Source organism: Thalassophryne amazonica, chromosome 3 (assembly GCF_902500255.1).
Source record: "Thalassophryne amazonica chromosome 3, fThaAma1.1, whole genome shotgun sequence".
Classification (NCBI taxonomy): domain Eukaryota; kingdom Metazoa; phylum Chordata; class Actinopteri; order Batrachoidiformes; family Batrachoididae; genus Thalassophryne; species Thalassophryne amazonica.
The window spans coordinates 27,627,611-27,643,979 of NC_047105.1; the positions used below are offsets into that span (position 1 = coordinate 27,627,611).

A 16,369-nucleotide genomic window follows, 5' to 3' on the forward strand; every position below is an offset into this window, starting at 1 on the left:
TATATATATATATATATATATATATATATATATATATATATAAGGATTACACAACGAGAAGCCATGCATTATACGGTTTGAATGCACGACGCGGGGTCTAAAACACCAAGACGCCAAACTGAGTGGTGTTACTCCGCGAAGTGCATTCAAACCGTATATTGCACGGCTTCGAGTTGTTTAATCCACTTATACCATGGTCCCACACAGTGAGCTAACACACAAATATTTATTTAAGTTAACAGAACTTGATAAAAATGTGTGAGTATTTGGGACTATTTTATGTTTTGTCTCTGATGAGCTTACCGAGTCTGCGGGCTCGCGCCGCAGCGGGCCACTCACACCACTCCCCCTCTTTCTCTCTGTTGTGTGGAGTTGTGACAAACTCTGGCAACATGTCCAGAAACTACGCTCGCTGTTTTGATGCGGAGCGCTTGGCTGCCCGCAAGGATAGAACCGTTCTCCCCTCCTTTTTCCCGTCTTCAGTCTTGTCCAGTTCGTCCGATGTTAAATCTTTACGTCGTTGCTTTTGCTGTTCTTCTCGTCTGCTGTCCTCCTCTTTCCATTCCTCCAACGTTTTATTTTGGCCGACAGTATTAAAATTCACTTGGAAATCCATGTTTTATCGCGTTTCTGTTATTAATCTGTCAAAACACAGCTGATCTGTGCCAACTGATTGGTGCATTGCTATGGTGACGACCACAGTGGAGTGATTATTACAGTGATTTAACTCGCTGAACTACGTGTGCGTATATATGAAAATAATGCACGCCAGTTAGACATGGAATTCTCACTATGGTATAAATAAATAAATAAATATATATATATATATATATATATATATATATATATATATATATATATATATATATATATATATATATATGTATGTATGTATACAACCCCTGGCACGAATTATGGAATCACCGGCCTCGGAGGATGTTCATTCAGTTGTTTAATTTTGTAGATAAAAAAGCAGATCACTGACATGACACAAAACTAAAGTCATTTCAAATGGCAACTTTCTGGCTTTAAGAAACACTATAAGAAATCAGGAAAAAAATTATGACAGTCAGTAACGGTTACTTTTTTAGACCAAGCAGAGGGAAAAAAATATGGAATCACTCAATTCTGAGGACTTAATGAGTGACAAACAGTAATTTTCATCAATCTGGCTCCAACTTTCTCTGATTGCTGTTGCCAAATCAGCTTTGCAGGTTGGAGCCTTGTCATGGACCATTTTCTTCAACTTCCACCAAAGATTTTCAATTGGATTAAGATCCGGACTATTTGCAGGCCATGACATTGACCCTATGTGTCTTTTTGCAAGGAATGTTTTCACAGTTTTTGCTCTATGGCAAGATGCATTATCATCTTGAAAAATGATTTCATCATCCCCAAACATCCTTTCAATTGATGGGATAAGAAAAGTGTCCAAAATATCAACGTAAACTTGTGCATTTATTGATGATGTAATGACAGCCATCTCCCCAGTGCCTAATATGACTTTCATCCAGTCATCCACAGTCCACAATTGCTTTTCCTTAGCTCATTGTAACCTTGTTTTTTTCTGTTTAGGTGTTAATGATGGCTTTCGTTTAGCTTTTCTGTATGTAAATCCCATTTCCTTTAGGCGGTTTCTTACAGTTCGGTCACAGACGTTGACTCCAGTTTCCTCCCATTCGTTCCTCATTTGTTTTGTTGTGCATTTTCGATTTTTGAGACATATTGCTTTAAGTTTTCTGTCTTGACGCTTTGATGTCTTCCTTGGTCTACCAGTATGTTTGCCTTTAACAACCTTCCCATGTTGTTTGTATTTGGTTCAGACTTTAGACACAGCTGACTGTGAACAACCAACATCTTTTGCAACATTGCGTGATGATTTACGCTCTTTTAAGAGTTTGATAATCCTCTCCTTTGTTTCAATTGACATCTCTCGTGTTGGAGCCATGATTCATGTCAGTCCACTTGGTGCAACAGCTCTCCAAGGTGTGATCACTCCTTTTTAGATGCAGACTAACGAGCAGATCTGATTTGATGCAGGTGTTAGTTTTGGGGATGAAAATTTACAGGGTGATTCCATAATTTATTCCTCAGAATTGAGTGAGTCCATATATTTTCCCTCTGCTTGGTCTAAAAAAGTAACCGTTACTGACTGCCACAATTTTTTTCTTGATTTCTTATAGTGTTTCTTAAAGCCAGAAAGTTGCCATTTGAAATGACTTTAGTTTTGTGTCATGTCTGTGACCTGCTTTTTTTCTACAAAATTAAACAACTGCATGAACATCCTCCGAGGCTGGTGATTCCATAATTTTTTCCAGGGGTTGTATATGTTCCAAAACAGTTGGATCAGTGTTGAGGACCTCAGCAGCTGGAGAAGGCCAAGGACACACCTGTGTTTCACCTGGCTGGTAGATGGTTTAGATGGTTACTTTTGAGAGGTAGACATAGATTGCATATCTGCTTGGGTTTTTCCCATTCAGGAGCTGAGGCAGTTCCTTGTTTGAGTATTTATATTATTATCCTCATATCAAATGTAGGCATCTGCATTTAGAGCTTCATTATTTGCTCATAATTCCAATGTGCCATGGGAGATAGTTAAAACAAAGATTGCTTTGTAAATGCGAGGAATGTGTTCATCAGCAATATGATATTTCTACTGTTTTCTATACACCTCTCAGTATTGATGAAATAATTCTAGTGTGGGAGGAACAAGGGCAATTTAATGGTACCAGAATTCCAATGACAGAAAAAGTTAACTTTTAAAACTGCTCTGATTGTAATCAGTTACTGTAGAATTGCCCACAAACAGAAACCATAACCAACAAATGTCGAAGAATATTCTTTGACCTCCAAGTTTCACTGTCAGAAAGAAACAGTTGTAATTAAGATACCAATTGTCAGACATTAAAATAAATGGCGGGGTGTCTGTACTCAAACTGCACAAGAAAACGTTCAGACATTTCTTCCACTGTTGATGTGAGAGTAATGTTTATTTTCAGAATGTCATCTATAGTTTCTTAATATTCCCACTGTTAAACAGAGAACCATTTACTTGTCTTTTGTGTTTGCAGAAAGGCCATCATTAAAATGTCACGATGTTATCTCACAGAGAGCCTCAGTGGATGCAGACTGCCATTTCAGTTCCCACTATCTCCATTGTTATGTACGAAAATGTCTTTCTGTATCTCTTTTGACAAAGTGCCACAATAAGTGGAGTGAAATCCAATTTATTTTCTATCTTAGCCCTTAAAAACTTCCATTCTGGCCAGCAGTCTCCTGAAGTGGTATCCACTGTACCTCATATAATGATACTTATGATAAAATGATAACCCCATTAAGTACATTTAGTTTTTTTTCTTTAATGTTCAAGAGTTCTGATTGTTATAATAACAGCATTTTGAAGCTTTTTTTCCAACTTTCATGTCTTAAAATGTATTAAAGTTCAGACAAAAATGAGCTAATGTGGCCGTTGAGTATCTCCAGTCACCATGTAAATGAAGCAAATTAACTGAACCGTGGCATCTCCTCCTGTCAGTCATTCCCAGAAGAGCCACCATGAGATTTGTGAAATCAATTAATCTTTTTGTGGGGCCAAAACGGCCATCAGTTTCCTCAGATGTTCCCCAGCAAATTAGGCAAATGTGCTGTGATAAGTCTTCTTGTCTCTCATTCCCAGAAGTAACACAAAGTACCATTGAGATCGATTTATTTTCCATCATAAGCCAAAGAGGCACTGCGGCCCCCAGATTCCTGAGGTCCCTGTTGTACATTAGGCAGCTGAACTATGATAGGATTTAATTCCCAAAAGTGCCATAATGGAATCCTGGAGATCTTTATATTAATCAGTTTCAAGTGACAAAATGGCCAACGATTTCCACGACGGGACCGCCTTTCATCATACAAGTAGTCACCGTCTGTGAGGTAACTGCCTTGTCTCTCTTTGTTTCAGAAGGGCCATCATGAGATCCGGGAACTTCGCCAGTTCCATTTCACCAGCTGGCCTGACCATGGCGTTCCTTGCTACGCCACTGGGCTGCTGGGGTTCATACGACAAGTCAAGTTCCTCAATCCTCCTGATGCTGGTCCTATAGTGGCTCACTGCAGGTAAGAACGCCCACGTTCCAACTCACAAACCCCAAAACAATGAAACTAACTAAACTAACCAAATAATAAGATGGTTAAGAAACAGTGGTGGGCACAGTTCAACTAATCAGCTCTTAGTTCATTAGTGAAGCTAACTCTTTGGCTGGTAGATCAGTTTCTTAGATACTGCTAAAAATCACTGGCTGACTAATAAGTATCCTTGAAATTTAGTTCTGCTAACTTTACATCAATCTCATGTTTTTTTTTTAAATTATTATTATTACTATGGCCAGAATACCTAAATTCATAGTTTACGCCTACAGGAGCTAATATGCTAGTCCAATACGTGAAATTGACATTCTGCACAAAGGCAAAATGAATGACATTGAGGAGATGAAAGAGGAGAATGTCAAGCCAGAGTAAATGCATTAATTGTTCTTTTGTTTCACAGGGACAGTGTACAATACATTTATTGCAGATGTAGCTAAAAGCTCATTTTTGGTTACAACATCAGTAGCCTCCAAAGTTACTGCTATAACTTGCACTTCGCAAGTTATAACAGTACTAAAACACCTTCAATAGAAAAGACTCCATGTTAAAATAATTACTACCCAATTAACAACTATTTCAAAATGGAACAAACATGACCAATCTAATTTCCCACAAGGCAGTCTCTGCATCATTAAACATTGTTTCTACAATACATGGCTAAGCAACTACTAACACCAGTGCTATTCACCACAAATTCATAACACATCAGCACGTCAACACCATAAAAACACAATTTATGGTCTACATGAAATGATCTTGTCCCTCAATGATGTTGGCCCTATTTGCACTTCAGCCATATTTTTAAACTAACTTTAAAATGTTAGTTTAAATTAGATTATGAAAATTACTTTTTGTGTGTATTTTTAATTTCTTCATATTTCTTATTTTTTTTATATTTTTCTGTTTTGAGTAAACTGTATGTTGAATGCAAACTGCAAAACTGTTTACTTTCATTTTTTGTTTAATTATTTAAGTACTATCTTGATCACCATCTGATCTTGGCCTGCTAAATGTTTTTGGGAATGATATTTTTTAACTAAATTTTTAAATTTGATGACCAAAGTTGAATATCTTGTAATATGTTTATGTTAGAATTTCAGCTCTTTATGTGTGTTTTTCAGGCTTTTAGAGCAAAAATAAATAAAAATTATAATAATAAACTATGTTTAATTCATCATAATAAGAGTTAGTGATTATAGATAGCTTAAGTGAAATGTTTCAATGGTTTAGCATTATCACAGTTTACTTTTCAGTTAGCAGATTAGCAGTTATTAAAGCTAACTTTTAGCTTAGCTCTGCTCTTAACTGTTGAGGGCTCCCAATGATCGCATCCCTTTCCAAAAATTCAAGAACCTCTGTTATTTGCAGGATCAAACTAACCTTTTAATCCCCAAAGCTACCCTGCTGTAAAGTTATATACGTAAATTGAATTGAAAGTAAGATAATTAAAACTATGTTAACAGCCTGAAAATCTGTTCCCCTCAAATGATATTAGTTGGGTTGAGTTACAGTCTGAATTTTCTGTTTCCATTCCTTCTCAAGTAAGACAGTATAAAAGATTAAGTTAAAAAAAGTCACATCATCTTTGTCTACAAATCAGACTGATGGTGTTAACCTTTAAAAAGTAGAAAAAATAAAACATAAAACAAAAGCACCTCTTTTCCCGCTCTCATTCAACATCATCATCTCACGGAAAAACGAGAGATGAAGATAAAGTGGCAGTTTTCAGATCCCTGTGGTGTCAGTATATTTAACCTCCATGTTCTGCTTTTTAAGGGATGTAACATGTCAACTTTGAGTCGTCAGCAGGTGCAGGCTTTAAAATGTCAGCACTCTGACATGCTGTGTAGTAAAAAGGATCGGAGTAAATTTGTCACAATGCCGCGGGTGTTTAAGATTAATGCTTTCCATTTGACAGAACACATTAGCACAGAACTTGGCTGTGAAGAGGAAGCCACACAGGGAATTGAACCTTGGCACTGTTCGGGCTTGTTAAAAACAGAGTCCTCATGCGCTAGTCGGAGGTGCTCACAAATGCTCCATTACTGGAGCACTTTCAAAGCACTGCACAGGAGTTTGTGTCCAAAACTACAAAATGTTCTTGATTAAGATGGACCACTGCACGATGACTGTCTTTGAGGACAGATAGTCCTGAAAGTGTCATCAGTACAAACAGCAAAGTAAAGAGACTGAAACCAAGTCAAGCCAGGGGACATCCGGTTGTGTGACCAGTTTCCACATGCACCACACCGCAGAATGTAATCTTCTACCTGTAAGTGAAACGTGGGCATGTTCTTGGTCTTCTCCAACTGCTGGGGTCTTCAACATTACCACATCTACCACACCACAGAACTGCCTTGGGTCCTTGATGGCAGCCACCCAGGAAGACAGTGGATCCATCCCCACTGCTTCAAAATAACATCTATCGGCAGGTGAGAAATGGATGTGTCCTTGACCTACTGGGGTCCTCAACACTGACCCACCTACAGTATGTGCTGGTTCATGCACAGAGAAACGCTTCACATGTCCAAAGTGTCATCACTGTTGTTCCCTCAGAATGCAAGTGTTTCTCCTCATATGAGTCCTCCTCAGTAACTGTTCATTTGACACAAAGTCATTCCAGCGGTATCCAAGGAACCTTTGAAGAGACAGAGCCCCAAGAACATGCTATCATCACCTTAAGTCACTGCTAGGCGTCCAACTCTCACAGTAAGACAGGAAGCACCGGGATCCTAAAGACTTGGACCTTTGCTCTCCTGCAGAGATATCATCATTATCAAACACATCTGACCAGCAACCATATGACTCCATGAGCTCTTCCCATGAGTCTCTGGATCTCAAAGACTGCGGACCTGAATGTCACTGCTGAGATAAATGACTGAATCTACAAGTTCAAAACTTTCACTGTAGTGGGGTGGCATAGCAAAACAATTGTTCATTTTGTGATAAAAGCTTGGAATTTGGCACACATATTCTAAATTAACTAATGTTTATTTTCAGATATGAAGCCATCCTGGAGCTGACCTCTAATGAGCTACAAGGCTCAATAAAGGATTACACAGGAGTCAAAATTTAAAAAAAGCTCCAATCATGTTGAAAACTACACCACATTATTTGTCTGATCATAACAATTCCAAAAAGGTATGGTTTAGACTACAACTGAATTCCATGGAGTTATGGGGTAAAAACAGCAAAAATGGTAACAAAGGTCACTTTGGTTTGTACAGGGGTCAAAAGTTAAAGGTGCTCCCATTTTGGTAAAAAATGATGCAAATTATTGGTTGCGTTGATAGCATTTTAAAAAGGAATAGTTTGCACCATCTGGCATGCTTAGTTATCATGTTACGGTGTAACATATGTCATACGTCATAGAATCCAATGAATGTTCACCTTGTTTGACCTTTACTTTGAAGACCAAGTATTCAACACAGTCAAAACTATTCAATTTATTAATACTTTTATTCCAACCAGTATTTGCATCACTGAATGTTATGGAGTTATGGGGTAAAAACAGCAAAAATGGTGACAAAGATCAGTTTCAATTTGTACAGGGGTCAAAAGTTAAAGTTGCTCCAATTTTGGTAAAAAGAGATGCAATTTTTTTTTTTTTTTTTTTTTTTTAACCAAAGTTGGAGCAACTTTAACTTTTGTCTCCTCTTCAAACTGAAACTGACCTTTGTCACCATTTGTGCTGTTTTTACCCCATAACTCCATAACATTCAGTCATAGATAGTCCAAACCATACCTTTATGGAATTGTTATGATCAGACAAATAATGTGGTATAGTATTCAACATGATTGGAGCATTTTTAAATTTTGACCCCCAGTGTAATTCTTTATTCACCCCTGTAGTTCATTAGAGGTCAGCTCCAGTATGGCTCCATATGTGAAAATAAACATTAGTTAATTTAGAATATGTGTGCCAACTTCCATGCTTTCATCACAAAATTAACAATTTTCCATTTTTATGGAAACTTTAGCTAAGCTGCAACACGACTGCACAAAGATACACTTCTGAATTCAGGAAGTCATTAAATGCCTGAATCCTGGTCTTCATCCAGGATGATCACAAACACAGACACCAGACACTGTGACTAAACATTTCTTTTCAGATGTCACAGAAACATTTAGTTGAAGCACTCAAATGTGACAGTTACAGCACCCACTTCAGAAGTAAAAGTGGCACATCACATTCTACACTTGTGGGCGCCATTAAAGTAGACACTTGAATGTGCATCAGATACTGTCAGGAACCATCATAAAGGCCTTAACACCATTGTGAGCATTCACACCTGCTGTGTGCAGAGTTGTGATATTTACTTTAATCAACAGAAGACATCATCAGACATATGTGGTGGGTCAGCAAGAGATCTTGCGGCTGTGTAAAGACCAACATGAGTTACAACTAGAGGCTGGACCAAAGTACAAGTCCATTGGGTTTAGGTAGAACTGTACTTTTGTACAATATTACATGATTAGCATTTTATGCTTTTTTTGGTGGATTATAGATTTCAAGATCAAAGGGTGAGAGTTATTTGTTGTGGTTAATCTGGATAAAGATCCTGCTGTACTGCGGTGAACATTTGTATGCTCTCTTCAGGGAAAGTTGGCAGAGTGCTGCACCTGATCCCACTTTCATCCATCCTACCGGAACTGGCTGTGGAATTATGGAAAAGTGAATGATAGCCTGTATAATCTAAGATCATCAATGGTGCTGTGACCTTTCATTTGTGGCTGATAGCTGGAAGGAAACAGAACAAATCAAATGTTTTAGAGCACTATCTTGAGACAGCACATAGTTGCCTCAGTGTTGAGGACCCCAGAGGCTGGAAAACATTAAGATCATGTCCATGCTTCATCTGGCTGAGGCAGATAGATGTTATTTTTGAGAGGTGGGGGGAGGGTTGCCATCTGTGTTGTTGATGTGGCACTGTGCAACACCAGCTCATGCTATCAGACTTCTCTTGACTTGACCTCACAATCCTAATTGTTATAGAGACAATCAAATTTACTTTAGGCTGAAGAAGCCATTTGATGACAAGTGGAAAAACATAAAGCTAGAGTATGTAGGATTTAGGGGCATTTTTGGATTATATGATTCATAACATATACAACTATACAAGTCTAGCTAACCTCACTCAACCTACTTGGATACCATGACCAGGTTGACTGAGAATCTCCACAAACAGCATTCATAACCATCTGTTCATTAGTGTATAATTACCTGCAACAACAAATCAAAGTGCCTTTATGAGCTTAGAATGAGCCCTTCATATCGACGTCACGGAGGCTGCCGTGTTGCACTGCCATTGTGGTTACAGTAGCCCAAAAGGGACATACTTATTCCACTTTTAGCATTTTTCAGTACCAAATCCAAGCTGGTCACCCATAAATATGACTTTGCCCAGATAAACATTTTTGTAATTAGCACCATTGGATTCCTAGGCCCTAAAAATGTGTATTTAGCCACTGAAATCAAGATCCTAGGTCATCGTAAACTTGAGATATTGAAAAACTCCAGATATAAGCCGTTTTACATAGATAAGTTTTACACTAAGTTTTACATAGCCAAGATGGCAGCCAAGATGGCTGTCAGGGTGGCTTCCAGGACAATGGAATTATCCATTTCATTTTCTGATTGGCTATTGCATGCACACAAAAAAAAAGTATATTTTTACTAAACTCCACAAAAATCCAACAAAATTTCATAATGAACCTCATGAAAACAAATTCACCTTGAAGATGCGGGAATTATGCAGAGGGACAATAAGTTAAAGATAAATACAGACAGAGTGGACAAAACAAGCTGGACAAAACATGCACGGACAGACAGGTATGGAGTTATGGCCGTCACTTCCAATTTCCTGCCCCATGTTACAAGGCGTTCCAACACACAGTGGCATTCTGGTCTCAACATTAATCATGGAGGTTGACAGGTAATCTGCTGAGGCACTCCTTCCCCTCCTCTTGCCTTCCTATCTTTTCTTCTCTCTCTGCTCCTATCTTTCTTTGCCCGTCTGGTTTTCATCCCTCGCTCACTCTGGGAGCTGTCACAGTATTGCACAGTGAAAGATAGAGCCCCCCCCCCCCCACACACACACACTCACCACTGCCACCTCACCTCATCCTCACAGCCTCATTCCCTTTCCATCCCTCCATCTATCCCACCTTCCCCTGATGAACCGTCCTCCGTGACAACCTCTTGTGTCACCATTTCCACCCTTCCCTCCCTGGTTTTCCTCATTTAATCAATCCACTCATTTGTCCAGGCATCCATCTGTCACCTCCCTCCTCACATTACTGTTCAGTCCACGTTGGATTAACACTTGATACAAGTCTCAGAGAAACTGACTTGTTCACGCTGCAGTCACGACTCACGTCAGGTCAGGTAGGGCAGATACACCACGGAAACACCCTGTGGCCTCATTGGCAACCAGTTAGTCAGACAACTGGTCCATCTCCACCATCTGTCAGCTGCATGTGTGGGTTTGTCCGCTTGATGGGGTCCGTTGGCACTGAGGTACCTGCTCCTGCACTGCGAAGTGCACCACATGGACATACAGTTGTACGTAAATGTTTGGGCACCCCTGATGAATTTCCATGATTTTCCTTTATAAATCATTAGTTGTTTGGATCAGCAATTTCAGTTAAATATATCATATAGCAGACAAACACAGTGACATTTGAGAAGTGAAATGAAGTTTATAGGATTTACTGAAAGTGTGCAATAATTCTTTAAACAAAATTAGGCAGGTGCATAAATTCAGGCACCCCAACAGAAAAAAATGACATCAATATTTAGTAGATCCTCTTTTTGCAAAAATAACAGCCTCTAAATGCTTCCCATGGCTTCCATTGAGAGTCTGGGTTCTGGTTGAAGGTATTTTGGACCATTCTTCTTTAAAAAACATCTCAGGTTTGTTGGTTTCCGAGCATGTACAGCCCGCTTAAAATCACACCACAGATTATCAATAATATTCAGATCTGGGGACTGAGATGGCCATTTCAGAGCATTGCCCTTGTTCCTCTGCCTCATTCCCAGTAGTAGTAGTAGATTTTGAGCAGTGTTTAGGCTCGTTGTCTTGTTGAAAGATCCAGCACCGGCGCAACCTCAACTTTTAGCAGCAATCTTCCATTCCAGCTTATTAATTAATCAAAAACCCAGACAGAGCTTTAATTCATTTGAAAGCTTGACTCTTAGTCTTGTCCATCCAAATTGGAAGTCCCAAAAACCAGTTTTATTTGTTATTATCTATCGTCCACCTGGTCGTTACTGTGAGTTTCTCTGTGAATTTTCAGACATTTTGTCTGACTTGGTGCTTAGCTCAGATAAGATAATTATAGTGGGCGATTTGAATATCCACACAGATGCTGAGAATGACAGCCTCAACACTGCATTTAATCTATTATTAGACTCAATTGGCTTTGCTCAAAATGTAAATGAGTCCACCCACCACTTTAATCATATCTTAGATCTTGTTCTGACTTATGGTATGGAAATTGAAGACTTAACAGTATTCCCTGAAAACTCCCTTCTGTCTGATCATTTCTTAATAACATTTACCTTTACTCTGATGGACTACCCAGCAGTGGGGAATAAGTTTCATTACACTAGAAGACTTTCAGAAAGCGCTGTAACTAGGTTTAAGGATATGATTCCTTCTTTATGTTCTCTAATGCCATATACCAACACAGTGCAGAGTAGCTACCTAAACTCTGTAAGTGAGATAGAGTATCTCGTCAATAGTTTTACATCCTCATTGAAGACAACTTTGGATGCTGTAGCTCCTCTGAAAAAGAGAGCTTTAGAAGTGCCTGACTCCATGGTATAACTCACAAACTCGCAGCTTAAAGCAGATAACCCATAAGTTGGAGAGGAAATGGCATCTCACTAATTTAGAAGATCTTCACTTAGCCTGGAAAAAGAGTCTGTTGCTCTATAAAAAAGCCCTCCGTAAAGCTAGGACATCTTACTACTCATCACTAATTGAAGAAAATAAGAACAACCCCAGGTTTCTTTTCAGCACTGTAGCCAGGCTGACAAAGAGTCAGAGCTCTATTGAGCCAAGTATTCCTTTAACTTTAACTAGTAATGACTTCATGACTTTCTTTGCTAATAAAATTTTAACTATTAGAGAAAAAATTACTCACAACCATCCCAAAGACGTATCGTTATCTTTGGCTGCTTTCAGTGATGCCGGTATTTGGTTAGACTCTTTCTCTCCGATTGTTCTGCCTGAGTTATTTTCATTAGTTACTTCATCCAAACCATCAACATGTCTATTAGACCCCATTCCTACCAGGCTGCTCAAGGAAGCCCTACCATTATTTAATGCTTCGATCTTAAATATGATCAATCTATCTTTATTAGTTGGCTATGTACCACAGGCTTTTAAGGTGGCAGTAATTAAACCATTACTTAAAAAGCCATCACTTGACCCAGCTATCTTAGCTAATTATAGGCCAATCTCCAACCTTCCTTTTCTCTCAAAAATTCTTGAAAGGGTAGTTGTAAAACAGCTAACTGATCATGTGCAGAGGAATGGTCTATTTGAAGAGTTTCAGTCAGGTTTTAGAATTCATCACAGTACAGAAACAGCATTAGTGAAGGTTACAAATGATCTTCTTATGGCCTCAGACAGTGGACTCATCTCTGTGCTTGTTCTGTTAGACCTCAGTGCTGCTTTTGATACTGTTGACCATAAAATTTTATTACAGAGATTAGAGCATGCCATAGGTATTAAAGGCACTGCGCTGCGGTGGTTTGAATCATATTTATCTAATAGATTACAATTTGTTCATGTAAATGGGGAATCTTCTTCACAGGCTAAGGTTAATTATGGAGTTCCACAAGGTTCTGTGCTAGGACCAATTTTATTCACTTTATACATGCTTCCCTTAGGCAGTGTTATTAGACGGCATTGCTTAAATTTTCATTGTTACACAGATGATACCCAGCTTTATCTATCCATGAAGCCAGAGGACACACACCAATTAGCTAAACTGCAGGATTGTCTTACAGACATAAAGACATGGATGACCTCTAATTTCCTGCTTTTAAACTCAGATATAACTGAAGTTATTGTACTTGGCCCCACAAATCATAGAAACATGGTGTCTAACCAGATCCTTACTCTGGATGGCATTACCCTGACCTCTAGTAGTACTGTGAGAAATCTTGGAGTCATTTTTGATCAGGATATGTCATTCAATGCGCATATTAAACAAATATGTAGGACTGCTTTTTTGCATTTGTGCAATATCTCAAATTAGAAAAGTCTTGTCTCAGAGTGATGCTGAAAAACTAATTCATGCATTTATTTCCTCTAGGCTGGACTATTGTAATTCATTATTATCAGGTTGTCCTAAAAGTTCCCTGAAAAGCCTTCACTTAATTCAAAATGCTGCAGCTAGAGTACTAACGGGGACTAGAAGGAGAGAGCATATCTCACCCATATTGGCCTCTCTTCATTGGCTTCCTGTTAATTCTAGAATAGAATTTTAAATTCTTCTTCTTACTTATAAGGTTTTGAATAATCAGGTCCCATCTTATCTTAGGGACCTCATAGTACCATATTACCCCAATAGAGCGCTTCGCTCTCAGACTGCAGGCTTACTTGTAGTTCCTAGGGTTTGTAAGAGTAGAATGGGAGGCAGAGCCTTCAGCTTTCAGGCTCCTCTCCTGTGGAAACCAGCTCCCAGTTCGGATCAGGGAGACAGACACCCTCTCTACTTTAAGATTAGGCTTAAAACTTTCCTTTTTGCTAAAGCTTATAGTTAGGGCTGGATCAGGTGACCCTGAACCATCCCTTAGTTAGCTGCTATAGACTTAGACTGCTGGGGGGTTCCCATGATGCACTGTTTCTTTCTCTTTTTGCTCTGTATGCACCACTCTGCATTTAATCATTAGTGATTGATCTCTGCTCCCCTCCACAGCATGTCTTTTTCCTGGTTCTCTCCCTCAGCCCCAACCAGTCCCAGCAGAAGACTGCCCCTCCCTGAGCCTGGTTCTGCTGGAGGTTTCTTCCTGTTAAAAGGGAGTTTTTTCCTTCCCACTGTCGCCAAGTGCTTGCTCACAGGGGTCGTTTGACCGTTGGGGTTTTTACGTAATTATTGTATGGCCTTGCCTTACAATATAAAGCGCCTTGGGGCAACTGTTTGTTGTGATTTGGCGCTATATAAATAAAATTGATTGATTGATTGACTTTGTCACTGATTCATGACCATTGTTCTCAAGAATCTGCTGATATTGACTGGAATCCATGTGACCCTCAACTTTAACAAGATTCCCAGTACCTGCACTGACACACAGCATGATGGGACCACCTCCAAATTTTACTGTAGGTAGCAAGCGTTTTTCTTGGAATGCTGTGTTCTTTTACAGCCATGCATACCGCCCCTTGTTATGTCCAAATAACTCAATTTTAGGTTCATCAGTCCACAGCACCTTATTCCAGAATGAAGCTGGCTTGTCCAAATGTGCTTTAGCATACCTCTAGCGACTCTGTGGCATGTACGCAGAAAAGGCTTCCTCTGCATTACAGCATCATATAGCATCTCCTTGTGCAAAGTGCACTGTATAGCTGAACAATGCACAGACACTATCTGCAGCAAGATCATGTTGTAGGTCTTTGGAGCAGGTCTGTGGGTTGACTATGACTCCTTCACCATCCTTCACTTCAGCTTATCTGAGATTTTTCCTGCCACTTCTGTTGTGTGGGCCACCAGAAGAGGAGGTACTGCTGGCCCACCACCAGAGGGCGCCCTGCCTGAAGTGCGGGCTTCAGGCACGACAGGGCGCTGCCGCCACAGACACAGCCGGGGGCGACAGCTGTCACTCATTATCTCATGACAGCTGTCATCCATCTACACTTCATCATTCCACTCCATAAAAACCGGATGTCATCTCCACCTCGTTGCTGAGATATCATCTACCTGTGAAGGTAATATTCTCAGCCTTAACTGTGTCTTAGTCTGAACTCTTTTTGCAGCCGCTTTCCTGTGGTGTTCCCTATCTGAGAGATTGGCGTTTGGTGTGATCAGCGACGGCTTCGCTTCACACCCCAACCAGATAAGTGGTTAGACAGGAGCTGCACGAGTGTGTGTTAGAGGTGGAGGTGGAATTCCCACCATTGTTGTTACTGGGTGTGCACGCACCCACATATGACTGTTTTTGCTCCTCGCCAGCAGTACCAGATCCGACACTCGGAGACGGTGGCCACCTGGGGACTCGGAACTTGGCGGCTCCAGTATTCTCCAGGTTCGGTGGCGGAGGAAATCGTGTGGTTCCAGTTCTTCTCAGGACAGACGTCTTCTATCCTCGAGCCTGTCCACACGTCACCTTTGTGGATTGACTGTTTGCTCAAATTCTGTAATCCTCTGTGTTTTTGTTGTGCTCTTTCACAACAGTAAAGTGTTCATATTTGACTCTTTCATTGTCCGATCATTTGCGCCCCCTGTTGTGGGTCCGTGTCACTACACTTTCCCAACAGGATATCTCGGCCAGCATCATGGATCCCGAGGGGCGTCAACCATCTGTTGGACAACCAATGGAAGAGCAGGGTGCACAGGCGTCTGCAGGAGGCGTGATTGGTGAGTTGCAGCAAATCCTCACCGCCTTTACCGCTTGGTTGGATTTGATGACCGAGCAAAACGTCATCCTTAACCGCAGGATGGAGGCTCTCACCGCGCAGGTGGAAGCACGCGCTCAGGGCGCTGCTGCAGCTCCTCCTCCTGCCGACCCGGTGCAGAATATAGACGTTCCACTGGTCGTTCAACGAACCCCCCCCCCCCCCCCCACCATCCCCTGAAGCATACATAAGTCCCCCAGAGCCGTACGGAGGTTGTGTGGAGACATGCGCGGACTTTCTTATGCAGTGTTCGCTCGTCTTTGCACAACGTCCCGTCATGTACGCGTCTGACGCCAGTAAGGTGGCTTATGTTGTTAACTTGCTTCGTGGTGAGGCACGCGCTTGGGCTACAGCGCTTTGGGAGCAAAATTCACGGCTCCTTACCACTTATACTGGGTTTGTGAGGGAGTTCAAAATGGTTTTTGATCACCCTAATAGAGGAGAGACTGCTTCAACTGTGCTGCTGTCTATGAGATAGGGGCGCCGCATCGCGGCTGTGAGGTCCGGCTGGAATAACGTTGTGCTCCGCGCCACCTTCATAAACGGACTGTCGTCGGTCCTGAAGGAGCACCTGGTAGCCAAGGAAGAACCGCGGGATCTAGATG

At 40.6% G+C, this 16,369-nt stretch overlaps 1 protein-coding gene across 1 annotated transcript in view; it reads left to right on the top strand.

Annotated features, from left to right (window-relative positions):
- ptprt (protein tyrosine phosphatase receptor type T) overlaps positions 1-16,369 on the top strand; it is a 1,196,058-nt gene that overhangs the window by 1,074,511 nt on the left and 105,178 nt on the right. Inside the window, exon 29 of the mRNA XM_034165958.1 lies at positions 3,950-4,104. Coding sequence (XP_034021849.1) covers positions 3,950-4,104 — 155 coding nt within the window. The remainder of the gene's footprint in view (positions 1-3,949; positions 4,105-16,369) is intronic.